The sequence below is a fragment of the Phyllostomus hastatus genome, unplaced genomic scaffold, assembly GCF_019186645.2.
Source record: "Phyllostomus hastatus isolate PE091 unplaced genomic scaffold, TTU_PhHast_1.1 phas_scaffold_93, whole genome shotgun sequence".
NCBI classification, from domain to species: domain Eukaryota; kingdom Metazoa; phylum Chordata; class Mammalia; order Chiroptera; family Phyllostomidae; genus Phyllostomus; species Phyllostomus hastatus.
In genome coordinates this window covers 20,139,387-20,157,174 of record NW_025334042.1, presented here as the reverse complement: position 1 = coordinate 20,157,174, position 17,788 = coordinate 20,139,387, and the positions used below count along the sequence as shown (strand labels likewise).

The window sequence follows — 17,788 nt, the reverse complement described above, 5'->3', positions numbered from 1 at the left end:
TCCATTCAATAAATGATATGTATTATTATTTTGGGAGAGAAAGTGTGTGTTAGAAAAATGAACATCTCAATCCCCAAGTAAACAATTTAGGAGCGCCTCTTGCTGGGGTCAGGACACACCAGGTCCAGTGGCAGTAACAGAGGAACTGAAAAACCCATGTCTTCCCTGGGCATACAATCTACTTGGAGAGCCACACTGCTCCCACGAAGTTACACAGCACTAAAAATGCACTCATATTCATGGAACACCTTATAGTCCACAAAGGTTTTCCATGTGAATTATCTCTTGAGCCCTTACAACGGTTCCCGGGTTAGGGGAGGAAATTGGAAAGGGTGAGTGACGTCCAGAGGCTCATGCAAAGGCAATGGCAGAATTACCAGCCTTACAAGAACTGTCCCAGACTGGCCAAGGTACAGCACCGACTGTATGATGATAACACAGTGAGGAGAAGTCCCTTTCTCCAGCCTCTTTGTGGGACCAGGGATCCTGGTTATTATGCACTGGAAAAGCTCAAGTTTTGCTATCCACTCAGCGTCACGCAGCACACTGGCCTGGGCTCGTCGAGCACACCTCTCCACGTTGCATGTCCCTCCTCTTGGGCGATCGGTGCCCCATTTGGGTCTCTGAGGTCGCAGTTAGGGACCATGTCTCCGCCTCAGGGGCTGGATCGCAGCGGAGGACTCCTCTCATCCTCGGGAGGCAGCACAGAGCTCATCGGCCTCTCCTTCCCTCTCATCTCTATGGCGGAAGTTCCGGCCAAAACACAACAACGTTCTCGGTGGTGGAAGTGAATGGAGTCGTCCAAATGAGGGGGTTACTTCTCACCATCAAATCTTAAAATCCGAGAGATAATCAAGAACAAGATAGCATACGAGTTACAGAGAAGTATATGACTATGTTTTCCCGCTCGCGTGAATGTAAAACGGTCCGGGCAGATGCACTCGTGTCAAGGCTCGGTCAGCCGTGCTCCCCCCGCCGGTGGTCCCTGGGGCAAGTGGAGCCATCCGCCGAGCAGGGGCGGGGCACGGATTTCCGGGGCCGGCTTCACCTCCTTCAGAGGTGGTCGGGCGCAGCCGGGGTCGCGGTTGCATGGCCCGCGAGTCCGGGTCGCGGGCTCGGGGAGGTAGGGCACCGTTCTAACCAGCTGCCCCCTTCTCCTGGGCAAGCGCGGGCGCTCCCCGAGCTGGCCGGAGTGAGGGCGCGCCTCGAACTCCCGAGCCGGGCCAGGTGGGTTGCGGACCGCCCCACCCGAGACGGACCTCTGCGGAGTCAGCTCCACCCCAGGTATCCGAACCGTGGAGGTTCGCGGGGAGTGGCGGTGGGGAAAACGGGACCCGGACCAGAAGTCTTTCCCAAGTCCTGCCTAAGTCTCTTGATGCCTAGCCGAACGCTTTCTGTTTTTGCTTTTAGTCCTTTTGCGCTCGATCGTCCGCGCGGAGGTTGGGGCGGACCTGCGGGGATCGCAGCCCGGCGTGAGGAGGAGGAGGAAGAAGGGGATGATCAGACTCTGAGTGATCCCGCTTCAGCCTGTACACGTGAGGTGGGTATGGGGGTGCTCTGGGCCCCAGTCTGGCTCTGAGAGGACATCTGTGAGTCTCTGCCCCTGTGCTCCACAGACCTGGGTCTGGGGGGTCTGGGGGGTCCAGAGTGACTGTTCTTCCTGGGTCCTGATTTGGAGAACTCGCTGCGCACCGGAGGCAGGGGTGAGGGCGAGAGGACAGACAAGCTCATCGGAGACCAAAGGTGGGTGCTGTGGGAAGGAGGCTGGAGTACTGATTTCCTGGAGAAGCGGAGCCTAAAATAGTGCTGAAAATGAGGGAAGAGCCTGGGCTTGGGACTGAAGCGACGAAGCGATGTATATGGCCTGTTTGAAGGTTTGTGGGGGCACCAGAGGGGGAAGTTGTGGAAGAGAGGGGAGCTGGACCAGAGCTGGGATTCTCTAGATGGGGAACTGCTGGGTGGAGTTCAACTAGAGGGCAGAAAACAGGAGAGCCCTGCTTACCCTTGATATCAGAGTGTAGGGGAAATCACTCCAGCAGCCCTTGGAAGGACCTGGAATTCCAGGGTCGGGGTGAATTGAGCGGTGACTTTGTGCTGGGTTCCGGGTACCAAGTTCCTGGTGATGAATAGGATACAGGCCCTGCCCATCAGGAGCTGTCCGCCCAGTGGGAGAGACAAGACAGGGCAACACCTGTGACAGGTGACTGCCAGTACAGGTGGCCCTGGGCTGATTGCCATGTGAGAGGCGGGGCCAGGTTGATTTCTGACTGCTGCCCTGTGTGTTCAGTAGTGAGCACCACTGTTTACCGGGGATAGAGACAGACTGAAATAAACCGAGAAGGAGCTGTCAGGGCCTGGAGGAGAGAGGGTGGGATGTTGAGCAGGCAGGTTTATGGGTAATGAAGATCTTTAATCTGTAGAAGAGGTGAGGGGGTGATGAAGAGACTTGCCTCCAAATATCTGAAAGGCCTGTTTGTGGAAAAGGGGTGAGATTTATTCTGTGTGGCTCTCGATGTCAAAACTGTGACTAGTGGTTTGAAGCACTAAGAAACAGCTTCCTTCAGGAGAGCTGTCTGAAGGGGATGATCTGCCGTGAGAGGACCTGAGTTACTGTCTTTACTGTCTGAAGGCTTTGCTGTGAAATACCCTTTCAGGCACTGGCAGTTGCAAGGCCTGGCTTCCCTGGGAGCAACGGTGGGCACAGCAGCTCTGCTCCCAGCACATGGGCCAATGGCTGTGGGTTTGGGTGCCCCGTGTGGGAGGGCGGAACTTCCCAGTCAGATTCACTGGGTCCCAGGCAAGGCGCTGGCAGGGCTCCGTTCCCTCTAGGGACTAGGGGAGGAGACGGCCTTTCTTGGCTCATGTCTGCGTTACTTCAGTCTCTGTGGTCATACTGTTTTTTCCTCCTCGGTTGTTCCAGAGTTAACTTGCCAATGTCCGTCCGGTTTTGATCTTGGCTCAGCGGTGAACTGACTTGTCATTGCCCTTAGGGCGGAGTCCAGATCCTTAACCTGGTCATTCAAGGTCCCAGGAAATCAGACGTCCTTTTCCCTTTCCCAACGTGTGGTCTCGCCGCTATGGTGACATTGACCCACCTATCGCTCCTCCGTCTTGGCAGCCTCTCAAGTGCAGGGCCACGTTTGCGGTTCGCGGCTGGTGCTTGACAGGTGTGGCACGGCGAGTGGTGCCGCGAGCTGCGTGAACGCCACAGTGAATTCAAGCCTTGGCGGGTGGTTACGCTTGGTCACTTTGAAACTCTGCTTGGCTCCGCTCCCGATAGTCTAAGATTCTGTGATAGTGGGTGCTGCTGAAATGCAGGGAGAGGCTGTGGAGGCATGGCTGCGCTGGGCCTGGGGGGAAGTGAGGAAGTGATGGGCAGATCACCCCGAAGGTGGCAGCATTGTGACTTGGCTCCTCTTGGCTCCTCTTGCTCTTGCAGGGCAGCCCCTGGGTGGGGTGAAGCTTCCTGGTCTCCACTCCTGTCCCCCACCCCGTCGAGGGCCGCAGGCCGCAGGATGAACTGCCGCTCGGAGGTGCTGGAGGTGTCGGTGGAGGGGCGGCAGGTGGAGGAGGCCATGCTGGCCGTGCTGCACACGGTGCTCCTGCACCGCAGCACGGGCAAGTTCCACTACAAGAAGGAGGGCACCTACTCCATTGGCACGGTGGGCACCCAGGATGTCGACTGTGACTTCATCGACTTCACCTACGTGCGAGTCTCTTCGGAGGAGCTGGACCGTGCCCTGCGCAAGGTTGTCGGGGAGTTCAAGGTAAGGCGTGGCGTGGTCCCGTCAGGACTTGAGGGAAGCACCCTTACCCTCTGGTTGGCTCTCCATGACTCAGACGGAAAGGATTCTGGCTGCCTGGGGGTGGGGTGGGGGGCGGGGCACGAACAGAATTATTGGGCCAGGTGGTCCCATTTGCTTCTCAGGAGAGAAGAGGGAGAAGTAGCCAGGTCTAGTGTGTCCTTTCTCTCCCTTCCCTCTTCTGTTCCTAAGCTTTTTTCTTTGTAATCAAGGATCACTGGGCTTTATGGTCCCCCCTCCTTTCTTTAGAGGCCATGGGCTGAGGCTGTCATTGAGCGAATGAAGTGGAAGCCTTGTGCTTCACCGGCGGTGGAGAAGGCAAATAGGGTTTACCTGGGGAGTAGGAGACGTTCGGGTACATTCGGAAGGATGGGGGCCAACGGGGTGGGGCTGTGGAAGGAGAAGGAATGCCCTGTGTGTAACAGTGGAAAGCAAGGATTTTGAAATTAGACAATGTGGATTAAGACCCTGGCGCAGCTGCCCACTGGCCTGTGACTTCCGGCAAGGTCACTTGACCCTGACCTCACTGGCCTCAGTACTCCTGCCTCCCAGAGTTGTGGAGAGGGCGAGTGGGAGCGGGAGGGGCGAGTGTGGGAGTGCCTGGCCCCGAGTGAGTGCTTAAGCAGGAGCTCTGAACGAAGCCGGAGGAGTTGGGCAACGAGGCAGGTTTTGTTGTTCTGCTTGAACCACTCAGTGTCAGGTGGGCAGTTTGCTGTGTCACTTTGCCCAAATCCTTACCTCCTCTGCCCCTGCCCTGCCCCCGCTGAGGGACTGACAAAGCTAGGGCAGCAGAGTTCCCTGGGGTGTAGGCAGCAGGTGCTCACAGGGCGAGAACTCCTGTCTCGGCCCACTCATCTGGTACCTGCCCCTTCTTCCCCAGGATGCATTGCGCAATTCAGGTGGCGATGGGCTGGGGCAGATGTCCTTGGAGTTCTACCAGAAGAAGAAGTCTCGCTGGCCTTTCTCAGACGAGTGCATCCCCTGGGAAGTGTGGACGGTCAAGGTGCATGTGGTCGCCCTGGCCACAGAGCAGGAGCGGCAGATCTGCCGGGAGAAGGTGGGGGAGAAGCTCTGCGAGAAGATCATCAACATTGTGGAGGTGATGAATCGGCACGAGTACCTGCCCAAGATGCCCACGCAGTCGGAGGTGGACAACGTGTTCGACACGGGCCTGCGGGACGTGCAGCCCTACCTCTACAAGATCTCCTTCCAGATCACCGATGCCCTGGGCACCTCGGTCACCACCACCGTGCGCAGGCTCATCAAAGACACCCTGGCCCTCTAGGTCTCGCTGGGGCTTGGGGTGCTCCTGGACGGCGCGTAGACCTTGGTTCCTGGGGATCGTGCTGTGAGGCCCGTGGACTCTGGAGCCTGACCCAGGTCCTCAATGATGCTTGGAAGGGCTGTCCCCTGGCTTCTTGGGTTTGGGGTTGCTAGGCTCTGGTCAGCCTCGTGACCTTCACTGACGGTTAAGTCAGGCCAACACTGTCTCGCCCCCCCTCTGGTGGGTCCCCCTTCCTTCTCCGCTGTACAGAAGCCCCGTCGTTAGGATGGTGAATAAAATTGAGAATGTGAGCTTGGGTCGAGCCATCTCTCCCTCGCCTCACGATTGTTCTGCCCTGAAACCTTAACACTTCCCGCAGACTTGTGAGGAGGCAGGTGCGCGTTGGGGGCCTTGTTCCACGACGAGGGGAATAGGGGGACAGGATTACAGAAAGATGAAGACTGACCGATTTTGTACTTCGTTGGATGCTCACATCACGTCACCCGCCCAGGAGTGACCATGGTCAGGTCCTCGAGAGAGGACACAGGTCAGGACCCATTGCCTTCAGATGTGGCTGTGTTTGTCCTCATTTCTTGAGGAGGCAGTGACGTCTCTGCCCCGTACATTATGTGGTCTTACTGCACGGTGGCTCCGAAGGCCGTCTCCCGTCTTCCCACAGCACACACAGGCCCGGCGCGCCTCAGAACGCTCAGCTGACCTGGGGTTCCTTTCTGGAGCAAGGAGGGAGGGCCAGCTGGAGACGGGTCTGGTGCCGCTTCCTCCAGGTCGCGTTGGCCGCAGTTGGTGGTTAGGACGGAGCTCTGGTAACAGGCTCGTTTCAACACCAGCATACTCAAACCAGTGAGCTCCAGTGTGTGCTTTGTGTTGATTGATTTCTGTTTTAAAATGGTTTTTGTTTGCATCTGGGCCAGTATTAATGGACTAAGTACACTGTGCACAGGGAGGGTGCCAAGGGAGAAACAGTTGGGGGGGAGGAGGGACCATGCCCACGGGCCTGCAGCAGGAGGTGTAGTCGGGATCTCCAGGAAGCGTTTGCACATTTTTCTCCAAGCGGTGTTTGGCCATGTGCTACTTCATGACAGGTTTCGTGATGTTCTGCCCTTGATTTCTGGGGAATAGCGAACTTGGGAGGTTCTCGGGGGTTTGGAGATGGGGAAGGCCCCTTCTCACAAGTCCTTAGTGGTGTGTGATCCCTGCTTGGCCTGCGGAAGTCTGGGGGGCCTTTTCCTCCTCGCTGGCCGTCAGCTAAACTCTTCTGAGGGCTTGGATGATGCAGGCGTTCGCTGGCAGTGCCTTGGTTTTAAAGAGCTCAAGGTCGCCGTAGGAGTTTTCAGGAGACCTGGGCTGGAGGGTCTCCCCCATCCCAGCTTTCTCTTTTTCTGCGGCCAGACTCTGCTCCACTCTCCGACGCTGGCCTGGCTGTTGGACAACCAGCTGCCAGCAAGCTCCCTGTGGTGGGCAGGACAGTAGCATCTCCGTCCCTTTTGGCATTGCGATTTCCTGGAGGTAGGGAGCTATTTCACTCAAGGGCAGAACCCAAGCTCTGGTGACTCAAAGCTTTCCCATTGGTTTGTAACTCTCCTTGACCTCTGGGGTCTGAGCAAAGGAATGGGGGAAGGAAAGGAAAGGAATGCCTTGAAGTCTCCCGTCCTCCCGTCATCTCTCCCTGTGTGGGACCAAGGAGGCAGTGGCCTGCTTGTCCAGCCCTGGGAGGCTCCCAAAGGATAGGAAGGGTTTAGGGGCCGCTCATTCATGTCCTGTCCCGGTAGCCACCTGGGCCATCTAGCAGCACTGAGCTTTGGCCCAGGGGCAGAAAGCCCAGAAAAGGCAGTGGCGCTCGCTGGTCCTGTGTCCTGCTAAGCTGGCAGAACCCTAGCCAGCGCCTAGGATGGGATCTGGAGGAGCTTCTCAGGGTTCTGAGTAAGGTGCCATCTCTCGACTTCTTTTGCCAAGGGGGAGGAAGATCCTTGGGGACAGGATTCCTGGGTTTGGCTGGTGGGCCAGGTTCGCTTGCATAGGTGTGTGGGCCTCTGGGACTAGAAGATGTGCGGCTGCCCAGAAGTCTGGGCTGTAGTCCCACTGGAGGAGCCCTTTGTCTAGGAAGGGCCTGTCTGCACAAGGGGTGGGGGCTTAGGGTGCCTGGGGCCCGCCCCTTAGGCCCCTCCCTAATACTTGTGGTCCGCCCTGTGGTCTGTGGTCGGACAGCCAGCCCCAGTCCCCACACATCTGACCGTCTTACGGCCCCGAGCACATCAGGGCACATCTGGGCAGCTGGCGCTGAAGCATGAATGCCTCGCAGGGACACACGGCTGGAGCCGCCTGGCTGAGCTGCTGCAACCAGTCGGGGGTGCAGCCGGAGGTCCCAGAAGGGCCGCTCCCGGTGCAGGCAGTGGTGCTGGGCGTGCTGGCGCTGCTCGTGCTCTGCGGGGTCCTGTTCCTGGGAGGCGACCTCCTCCTCCGGGCCCAGGGCCTGACTGCTCTGCCGGCCCGTGAGCTGCACGCATCCCCGGAGGCTGAGCCCGGCAGCGAGGACTCCTAGGCACCCGGCTGCACCTCCAGGGCTGTGACTGTCCGGCCGCCCTCAAACTCCGCGGGGGACTGCGAGGAAGCTGCCGCGGGTGCTGGTGTCTCCAGGCTCGAGCCAAGGCCCCTCGGAGGAGCCAAGGCTGGGCTTCCTTCCCTTGAGGCCCACGGGCTGCATAGGTGAGAAGGGGCAGAGGGGGTGCAGTCATGTCAGCTCTTCGGCACTTCTTCCTCCTGCCTCTGGAAGTCCGGGGTGGGGGCCCACAGCTGCGCCCACCCCCCACCCCGTGTGCCGGGATCTGAGGGAAGGGGCTGTCCCTTCCCCATTCTCTCTCCTGCGGTGGTGCCCCCTACGCAAGTGCTTTTTCTAGAGCAGGCGGTCACAGCCTGGGAGGGGGAGGTAGGGCTCACGGAAGAGGGTGTCTGGAGGGGCCCAGGTGCACTCTGGAGTCTGTCTTCTCCGCACCCACTTCGCTCCTGCCCCGACTCCAGGCCCGTCACTGTCTGTTCCCCTGGAAGGTGGAGGAGAGACGGTGGCAGGAACTCAGACAATCTGGGCCTTGTCTGCTTCGTCTTCCTTCCCTCCCCCCCCCCATCCCCAATCCTGTCTCTGGAGAGGGTTTGAGAAGGATTAAGATTCCTCACCGTGAGCCGGGTGGGAGGGCAGAGCCAGGGGTCTGGATGGCCCTGGGGGTGGGGAAGTATGCAGGGGGAAGTGGGACTCCCCCGCCCCTGCTCAGGCTGGGGATGGACAGAGGTGTCCCAGAGTGTGTAGCTTAGGAGCTTTGTGGCGTGTTTGGGGGTGGTGGAGGGTGGAGGTCGCTAACAGCTGGGGGGCCTCAGTAGCACTTTCTCCAGGAGGCTGGGGCTGACGGCTCCCAGCTGTGGGGTCGCCATCAATCGGGCTCTCCTGCCTCTGTCCCTCCAAGGACAGGAACCATCTGGAGGGAAAGGCCTGGGTGGCCTGAAGACTGGGTAAATCCAGGCCAAGGCCACCTTGGGCAGAGCCACAGGGTTTGGGCAGAGGAGCCTTCACTGTCCCTCTCCACCATTCAGCATTGTATCTTGGGGGTCCTGGCAGGTCTGTGGGTGTGTCTACCCACGGGGTGGGGGGGGTGCCTCTATCCTCCCCCTCCTAACACCCCCTCCCCTGCTTCCTGCTTGCAGAGGCAGTGTCCCGGCTTCCTTCTGAGAAAGGAGTTCATGCATGTGAGGAGGGGCTGGTGAGTGAGGGGCAAGGGGACAGTGTGGGCAGGGTGCTGCTAAGCAACTGTGGAGCTGATGACGTGTGATCCCTACCCAGGGCGGCCTAGGGTGTGGTGCTAATCCCACTCTGGCCTTGCTGAGCTGTGGACATCTCACCTTAGGATGCCACCCTCACCCCTCCGGAGAGAGGGCTGGCCGGGGCAGTGAGGGGGGTGTGTGTCTGCTCCTGGCACCAGGAAGCAGTCTGGGCCCTGGGGACACACCCCATCTCCTTCAGCTGTGTCCTGGGGAGGGGTGGGGACTTCTCTGTTGCCTCCAGGTTCACCCACCCTGGATGAAGCCTGGTACCTTCTGCTGCTTTTCCGTCCTTTCGCCCTGCGCGCCCCTCCGCTTCCCCCGCTGGGTGGCGGAGTCTCCATGGGCACTGCGAACCCTTCATTTTACACGTGGGGAAGCACAGAGAGAAGAAAGTGATGTGCCCAAGTGAAGGACAGAACTGGAACTGGGCCCCGGGCTCCTGACTCTGAGCTCAGGGTTGGGCGCGGCACCTGAGTGCGAAGTCCCCCCTTAGCTCACCCCTCTTTCTGTCCCCGCCTCCCCATTTCCTACTACTTTTTGAGACTCTGATGCAGAATATGGCTTCTCCCCACAACCCCCAAAGAAACCAGAACCCCAACCTCTCCTGTTACTGCCTCTCTCCTATCCTTACTTCCTGGCAGCCTCATCAGTTACCGTCTTGCTGCTGGGGACGGCCTTCCAGATGCTGCAGTGGCTCCCCAGCCGGCTGGGCTCAGCTTCTTAGTCTGAACCTGAGGTTGGGGATGGGCTCAGGGTCACCTGGACTATGCGTGCGTGAGAAAAATCCCAGTGGCCAGAGCAGAGGGATCAGAAGTAAGGGTGATGACTTTGGATTGGCCTTTGGGTTCAAGTCTGGGTGATTTTAGGGGCCCAGAGAGACTCAGTGGAGGGCAGGGCTATGTCCCATCATCAGCATGTCTGGCACCCAGGCAGGGCTGAGGGGAGAAGGAGGGGGTAGGCAAAGGCTTTCTTTGTCCGACTTTCTGCCTTTGCTGTCCCTTTAGCTCAGGGCTTGTAGAGTCAGGGTGTAGAGTCAGGAGCGGTGACCTCAGTGTTCCTGGGGAAAGATACTGAGCTGTTTGCACTGGAGCGCTGACCCTGGTCAAGGCTGTCAGACTGAGTGGGAGGAAAAGAATCTGGAAAATCGGGAAGTGGGTGCTGCTGTCACCCCACCTCCCAGGCTATGGCTGGGAGCGAGAAGAGGGGGAGCAGGCGCAGACCCGAGTGCCATGGAGCAAGGCTGGGCATCCAGACCCTCGGCAAGCTCTGTCAGTCTGCACCATCATCAGGGGAAAGACTGGCCAGGGGATGGGTGGAGACCTTCCCTAACTTTCCTCCAGCCCTCGAGTTTTGCCCTGACCTGGAAAAGGCTGTTGGGGTTTGTCCAGCTCATTCCTTGGCTTCCACATAGCCCAGCTCTCTTTCCAGCAAACATGAGGCCGGCTGCCTCTTACAGATTCCTGAGCCGCGCGTGGTCTGTTCTCCAGGGAGTTTGCCCTCAGCCTGCTGGACTCCACCGCACCGGACCCTCGCATGCTGCACAGCTGACTGGGGGAAACCCGGATGCGGTGAGACCTCCCCTGAAGACCCTCCAGCTCAGCGGCTGACTCTCAGCGCTCCACTCGGCCACCTGCTGTCCTCGTGGGTGTGGAGCTGTGAGGTCAGGAATGAAAGCCCTCGGGCCACCACTGTCTGTCCTGGGCGCTGGAGTGGCCACATACCCTGGACACTGGGCAGCACAGGCTGGCTGTGTCCCCTGCCCACCCGGCCTCTGAGGACATGCACACGCCCTGTCTCTGGTATAAGGTGGCCGTGATCTGACAGACCAATGACCTGTCCTTGCTGAGAGCTGTGGGTCAGTGTCAGCCATTTGGAAGTCTTGGGTGCCCCAGCGATGATCCATCAGTTTCTGTGGCTTGTTATCAAACATGCTGGTAATGCAAGTTTGTGGAACACAGTCTGTTTCCAGCTCCTGGCATCTGTGGTGTTCCCACACCCCCTTCCAGTTTGAACTGTTTGTGGCAGGTACTGAAACAGCAGCCCCAGCCAGGGCCCCTCTCCCCAAGTCTCTCCCAGTGGGGGCTTTTCCAGCCTCAGGTCCAGCTCTTTCTAAGGGTGTGGGAGGTGAGGCAGACAGCGACTCTCACCCAACACTCTGCTGCCCCCCTGTGGCCAGTGTGGGCAGAAGCTCTGCTTCCCTCTACCAGGTGCACTGGGGCCTGAAGAGGGCAGCCCCGGCAGGTGCCTCAAAATTGGAGTGGATTTTGTAACCGTGCCCAGTGAGTCCTAGACTGTAACCCTCCCGAACCTCGGTCTCCTAATAAAATGAAGGCAACAGTGTCCTTCTGAGGATGAAACTCCCAAGGTACTTGTCTGTAGATAAGGGCTTTCTGCACCGCAGTGATCCCGTCAGGTTATCACTGTCCCCCAACCTGAAGGCTCCCAGAGAAGATGAGGGGAGTCGCCCACCCTGCTTCGGGGACCGCTTCATTTCTTCGTCTGCTCCATGAGTGTTTATGGAAGGGCAGCTCTGTGCCAGGCCCGAGCTGAGGGCTGGGGACCAGGGGCTGAGAGGGACGGAGCTGTGGCGCTCGAGGGCTCCCAGTCCAGTGAGGATCGTCGCCCACAAAACTGCAGCTAGCACAGATGATAAGAAGTGCCGGTGTCGGTGTCCACAGGCCCAAGAGCACAGCGCGACGGGTTTGTTGAGGAGGCGGGCACTGAATGGGTGTTCGTGAGGGGGGGGAGGGGGAGGAAGGACAGTGTGGGCAGAGGTGCAGGGGGTGTGGGCCGGGTACCCTAGAAGCAGGGTCGTTAGGGCTGAGTGTGAAGGGAGGTGAGACCGGAGAGGCAGCAGCCTGGAGAGGGGTGGAACTGACCCTGGGGGATTCGCCCAAGGGGGGACCATGGTAAGATCTGGATCTTAGGGAATTAGGTTCAGTCCGCAGGCTGGAGGTAGAGAGAGCAAGGAGGTTGTGGTCAGAAACTAGCAGAAATGGTGGTGGCCTGGACTAGGCTGGGAAGGAAGGGGACTGATAAGAGCGATCTTTGGGATTCAGGCTTCGGTCACTAGTGCATGTGGGGGTTGGGGCAGAGGGAGGCGGGAGGACACCACCCTGGCTCTTGGTCTGGATCACGGAGGGGTCAGTGCCTGCCACCCTCTGCGGTGATGTGTTATCAGTCAGTATTTTGGTCTGATTTTACAGGAAACCCACATGATAAATGGCTTGAGCAGAAGGGAACTTACTGGCCCATGTGGCTGAAAAGCCAAAGGGGCAGTCCTCAGGCTGCCATGGGTGGGGCCTCCGAGGTTGAGGGCGGGGCCTCTGAGGATGAGGGCGGAGCCTCCTCCCTGTCGTGTCCTGGTTGGACGTCTGCACCAGCCTCCTGTGGACTGTCTTGTGGCCAGAGCAAGGCAGTGGAGCCCTGCTGCTGGGCCCGCATGAGGCACCGAATTCACTAGCTGCGCGGCCACAGCTAGGTGCTTTGCCCCTCTGGTGCTCTGTTCCCTCCCCTTCAGAGGGGGAAAAGTCGGGCCTGGCTGGTGCAGGTTCTGCTAGGACGAAATGCGATCCATATACACAGTGTGCGTGTGATCAGTCCCATGTAAGGCAGGATGTTCACTTTATGGGGTCTCGAATCGATCAGGGAAGGGGGGTCATCTCTGAGTTCATTCAGACCAAACCCCTGCATCAGCTGTGACTGGGCCCATTTGGCTCTGTGCTAACCCGGAAGTACCGAGCTGTGTGGAATGTTCTTGGCCTAGGTCACTGCTGTACTCAGACTGGTGGTGGGGTGGGCTGGGACTCCAAACCACAGGGCCCAAAGGAGCGGGGGTGTCTTCTCACCAGATCTAGGCCTGTTCAGTCCTGGGGTGCATAGACGCTGGGTAGCAGTAAACCTGCTTGGCTGCTGCAAATGGGAGGCCACAGGAGGCGCTGATGAGTCCAGTTCTGGTGTGTTGAGTTCGAGGCAGTCAGGGACATCCAAAGGCAGCTGCTAGGTGGACAGTTAGCGTGTGGGCTGGGACTCAGCAGAGAGAGTTCTGGTCTGTGGTGCTGCTAGAGATGGAAAATGGAGCTGTGGGAACGTGTTGGGATGGAGTGGGGTTGTTGGAGCACGAAGGGAGGAGACTGAGCATGCAGGGGCCACCGCTTACAGGCAGAGCAGAGGGGGAGCTGGCAAGGGGGTGAAGGAGGTGCACCAAGGAGGTGGGAGGGGCATGGGAGGCAGGCAAGGAGAGATTTTGGAACTGAGCGTGTGGTCAGGAGTGTCAGTGCCCTCAGCAGTTTTGGGGTGCTAGGAAGGGACATGTGGCCCAAGACCTAGGAGAGAGGACCAGGTGGGGACAGCCTCCTCAGGACCCCACAGACCACCTGAGCTGCCTGCGCTGCTACCCCCAGCCTGGGGATACAGGAGCCCCATACAGAAGAAAGTGGGAGCGTGGTTCCTTCTGGGCCAATGGACTCATTGTAGCGAGAAGAGGGTTATTTTTTTAAATAGCACAAGCCTTTGGACCGTGTGAATGCTTCACCATGCACACGTCTCACCTAGGCAAAGTAAAACAATAGGAAGACAACACACACACACAAAGGAGCCTCATCCCACTGCGAGGCCACTGTTCCTCCCTTCCAAGAAGCAGGCGACTTCTGTGAGTGTCACATGCTGCGGAGGGGCTGAGCCTGCAGCCCGTACCTGCGCCCTCGACCTCGGCTCCTCTGTCTCTGAGCCCCGACTTCACGCGCTGTGCTTTACGGGCAGACCCTCTATTCTCTCAACTGCACATTCAAACGTCTTCCTGGTGGGTCCCCTGGCCTCGTCCCTGGCTCCTTCTTCCCTGTTCCTCAGCCCCTCCTGCCCCTGCTTCCTTGCCCTTCAGGTTAGGCCCTGGTGCCTTCCTCAGTCCCGCTCCCACCCATTTCCTGACTTCGCTCCTACAGATCCCGCCAGGTAGAGCCTCGGCCCTGGAGGGCTGTGACTCCCTGTTCTTTGAGCTTGCACCTGGGCTGCTGAGTGTCCCCAAAGAACGTCCCAGCCCCAGCCAGGGGCAGACCGATGGTGCCAAAAATGGTCACCAGGCCCTGCTGGCCCCTTGCCAGGCCAGCCTTCTGCCGATGCCGAGTTACTGCTCATCACCCGGGCTCTCAACCCCTGCCCTCCTTTCTCCCCTGTACTCTGCTCACATACCCTCACCTCCTGCTCCTCACGGCCCCAGGGACCCCAGAACACCAGACTCCCCCCACTTCTGTCCCAGGCCTGCGAGCACACATCCTCTGGAGCCTCTTCCCTCAGGGAGGATGTGTGTCCCCCCTCGCCACCCCACCCCCTTCTGCGTGCCCATCGGCCTTCTTCCTCCCGGTTTCCTTCAGGTTTCTTCCTTAACGGCTGCTGGCTTCAGCTTCGAAACACACTCAGGTTTCTCCCACCTTAAAATAGCCTTCTTCTCACCCAGCGCTTCTCTGCTTACTGCCCTGTGTCTGCCTTTGCAGCCAAACTTCTCTGAAGAGTTACCCATGCTTGCCACCCCGTGTCCTCGGCTTCTGCTTACTCCTCAGTCCTCTCCAGCAGCTTCTCTCTGCATCGGCGGGTCAAGGTCATCAGCCCCTGGGTGGTTGCTCCGAAGCCTCTTTTCAGCACGTATCTCAGCTGCCTCCCGGACACTCACAGCTGGACACTCACACTGCTGCCGAGCCCCCTCCCCCCCCCCCACCCCGCCCGTGCCTTCTGTGCCACTCCCGAGAAGCTTGGAGACTGGAGAGGAGGGAGAGGCTGAGCCCTTGGGTTCTGGAACAGCACTGGGCCCACCACACCCTGCGGTCACCACTTACTGGGGAACGGAAATCCTCCCCTCAGTAGTAAAATGGGGAAAGGATAATACCCACTTTGGGAACCCCCATCCCCGCCCCCACCCTCAGGTGATGTGGACCTCGGCGTGTGGGAGCCTGGGCTCTGGACGCCTCCCTGGGCTGAATCCAGGCCCTTCTCCCAGCTGCGCTCCCTTGGGACATCTTGCTTTGCCTGTCCCCATCTCACCCCTCTCCGAGGGTCCTGGGCCAGCACCTTCTTTCTTCTCCCAGCATGCTGAGGGCCTCAGGACTCTGTCCTAGGCCTCTCCCTTACCTGTCCTTCTTGCTCCGGGTCCTCCCCCTTCTCCAGGAACTGAAATCGCCATCTGTGTGCCGCAGTTCTGAAATGAAAAACCAACAGCCTCAGCCTCACCTGGTCCCTGAGTGCCCATCAGTCCTGCTGTCTCTCCTGTAGGGGTTTACTAAGCAGCTACTCTGGGCAGCCACCGTTCTGGGTGCTGGAGAGTACATGGCAACAGAGACAGGGTTCCCTGCCCACAGAGCCCATGCTCTGATGGGAAGGGACCTTTGATGCACATGTGGACAGCTAACCACATGGGGTAATTGCACACAGTGGTGGTGCTGGGAAGAAAATAAAGCAGCGCAATGAGACGGAGACCTGTGGGCGACATCAGGTGGAGGTGGTCAGGGAAGCTCTCCCAGGAGGTGGCATTTGAGTCTATACCCAACCCACGAGGAGGATCCAGCCAGGCGAAGGGCTGGGGCACAGTGTTCCTGCCAGAGGGACAGGGGGTGAAAAGGTCCGGCCCTGGACGTGAGATTGGCACCTCTGAGGGAAGGGCAGGAGGCTAGTGTGGCAGGAGCTTCGTGAGCGGCAGGGAGGGTGGCCGGGCCAGGGCACGGAGGCGCGTGCTGAGGGTGGCCTCGTTCCCAGCGCATGATCTTCGCTCTTGCCACCTTCTGGCTCTCGGTGTGTGGTGCCTCCCCCGCCCTTGCAGCCGTCCTGGATTCCCCTTTCTCCTTCCCTTCCACAGCCAGTCCATCACCAAATATGGTCCCTGCTACCTCTTGGAGCTCTGTTCCGTCTCCCGAGCCACCATCCTCCCCTCTCTGTCTAGATGCCTTCACCATGTGACAGCCGCTCTTCCTTCGCACTTGACAGTCCGTGTGAACCCTTCTCTCTTCGTGACTTTGTGCCCCTTCCTTGCAAAATAACAGTTCAGCTGAAGTAGACTTGCCTCCTTCTTGGGCTGGTTTTCATGATAAGAGCCACCATATTAGCTGGCAGCTTCTCTGTCTGAGCCATCTGCTCAAATGGCAGATAGCTCCATTAAGATAGGGATTTTTGTGGTTTTGTTCACTGCACATGGGGGGCTGTCAGGAAATACATTTTTGAATGAATAACATCATCTCTTAAACTTTTCTGATTGCAGGGTAGGGAGGAGGGAAAACTGTAAATGCATTACAGCCCCTTTGTTTTCTCAAGCAAAAATGTGTTAATTCCCAGAAATGTGCTAGAAACTAGCCGAAGCCCATGAAGTGGATCATATGCTCTGCCGCTGGTGTAAATGGAGGCTTTAGAGAATGGCAGCAACATTTAAGGGGAAAGTTGGTGGGTTTCCAGAGAGTGTCATGTACATCTTTTGGAGTTGGCACCAGTGAAGATTTGCAAGGAAATCAAAGAACCACAAAATGCTTTTCAGACTGTCAGTTCCTTAGACACCACTCTTCATGGGTTTGCAAAAAAAAAAAAAAAAAAACAACCCAGCATATTTTCTTCCCAGTGTGGGAGCTGGATGGAGAGGGACAGACCTGGGTCGTTGGCTGACGGGCTGAAGAGCACGCTCTGCACCTGGGAAGGCGTCCTGGAGGCTGCGGTGACTGGGGGTCCAGAACCAGCCACTTCCAGTGCGCAGGTGGCCGGGCTGGTGAATGGAACAGTGTGCTGCCGGTCGGTTCCCGATGTTGGATGTATATTTTTTATTTAAAATGTCTTTATCAGATACCAAATGTTCCAGGACTTGTAGGCGAAATGAATTAAAAGTAGAAATAATATTTTGTCCCTTGCCATTTGAGAGAAATGATGAATATTTCAAAACCATTTGGCAGGAAGCAGTGACGTCCCACCTCCACTCCGCAGCGGCAGAGGCCGGGTTTCTTAAAGGGGCTCATGCTCCTTCGGCCTCCAGGAACTTTAGTGAAAACGACTCTGTGGCCCAGAAGACTTGGGGAAGTTGTGGTGAGCAGAGCTGGACAGGCTTCTTTACCCCAGCTCCTTTAAGAGGCACTGCTAGGCCAACGTTATAATGACTCTAAGGGAGGCAAAGAGGGTTTTTACGCATATTTGATCAAAGAATTATTTTTCCCCTCCTCTTCCTCCTCCCCCCACCTTTTAAAAAATAATTAGAAAAGGATCATCTCATGGGGCCAAGATTCGAATAAATATACTTTGGGAAATGTCGTTTAAAATCCTTCCTTTGGAAGGGAAGAAAAATTTTGGAAAAAATTAGATTATACCACTTCAGATAGTGCATTTTCCTTGCTTTGTCAAAACAGTATAAAATTAACTTTATTTCCCAGGACTGTAATGTCACATTACTAAATTTAAATTCACACCCTACCCCCCACAAAGAGTGTTTTAAAAAACACATTTCGGAACTACTTATGTGAAACAAACCTCTAGAAGGAGCCATGGCCAAATATATTCATGAGTTTTGCACAGGATGCAAGCGGGACCCCAGGATTTCAGTTTTGCTGCAGCCGTCTCCCCGGGGCTCACGGTGGTCGGCGGTCCTCGTGACCCCATAGGCCTGGGCCAGGCTCCCTGCCGCGCGGCGTCATGCAGAAAGCCCGTTCCTCGGAGAGCTGCCTTGTTTGCTTCGGTCTGACCCATCTGTGTGACTGCCCGGTGCCCTTGTTGCCCAAGATGACCTGGGGTCAGTGGCCTGAGCTGCTGGCTGGGGACGGACACTGGGGGCCCAGCCAAGGGAGCCCGAGGGCCCAACACGCTGGCTCTGCAGGGAAGCTGGCTGCCCTGGCCAGGAGACTGGTAATGTTTACTAGACTAACCTGAGTTTGCTTTGGTA

General features: G+C 57.8%; 2 protein-coding genes and 1 long non-coding RNA gene across 3 annotated transcripts; 2 read left to right on the top strand and 1 right to left on the bottom strand.

Moving 5' to 3' along the window:
* Positions 1-1,009: 1,009 nt before the first annotated feature.
* Positions 1,010-5,378, top strand: ATG101 (autophagy related 101). The gene is made up of 4 exons (XM_045829424.1): positions 1,010-1,284; positions 1,411-1,540; positions 3,440-3,767; positions 4,684-5,378. Exons 3-4 carry the CDS (start codon positions 3,516-3,518, stop codon positions 5,086-5,088), a joined length of 657 nt encoding a protein of 218 aa, XP_045685380.1. The 5' UTR covers positions 1,010-1,284; positions 1,411-1,540; positions 3,440-3,515; the 3' UTR covers positions 5,089-5,378.
* Positions 5,379-6,993: 1,615 nt separating this feature from the next.
* Positions 6,994-10,407, top strand: SMIM41 (small integral membrane protein 41). Its single transcript, XM_045829943.1, has 3 exons — positions 6,994-7,791; positions 8,779-8,834; positions 10,383-10,407. Exon 1 carries the CDS (start codon positions 7,373-7,375, stop codon positions 7,625-7,627), a length of 255 nt encoding a protein of 84 aa, XP_045685899.1. The 5' UTR covers positions 6,994-7,372; the 3' UTR covers positions 7,628-7,791; positions 8,779-8,834; positions 10,383-10,407.
* Positions 10,408-12,514: 2,107 nt separating this feature from the next.
* LOC123813002 lies at positions 12,515-17,577 on the bottom strand. Its single transcript, XR_006784640.1, has 3 exons — positions 17,380-17,577; positions 15,016-15,082; positions 12,515-12,956 (listed from the first exon to the last, which is right to left on the bottom strand). It is a non-coding gene; the product is annotated as an uncharacterized LOC123813002 (long non-coding RNA).
* Between the last annotated feature and the right edge of the window lie 211 nt (positions 17,578-17,788).

Coding starts and splice junctions, on each gene's coding strand:
- ATG101 (XM_045829424.1), top strand. CDS start 3,516: ATGAACTGCCGCTCGGAGGTGCTGGAGGTGTCGGTGGAGGGGCGGCAG. Junction 3,768..4,683: donor AGGTTGTCGGGGAGTTCAAG/GTAAGGCGTGGC, acceptor CTTCTTCCCCAG/GATGCATTGCGCAATTCAGG.
- SMIM41 (XM_045829943.1), top strand. CDS start 7,373: ATGAATGCCTCGCAGGGACACACGGCTGGAGCCGCCTGGCTGAGCTGC.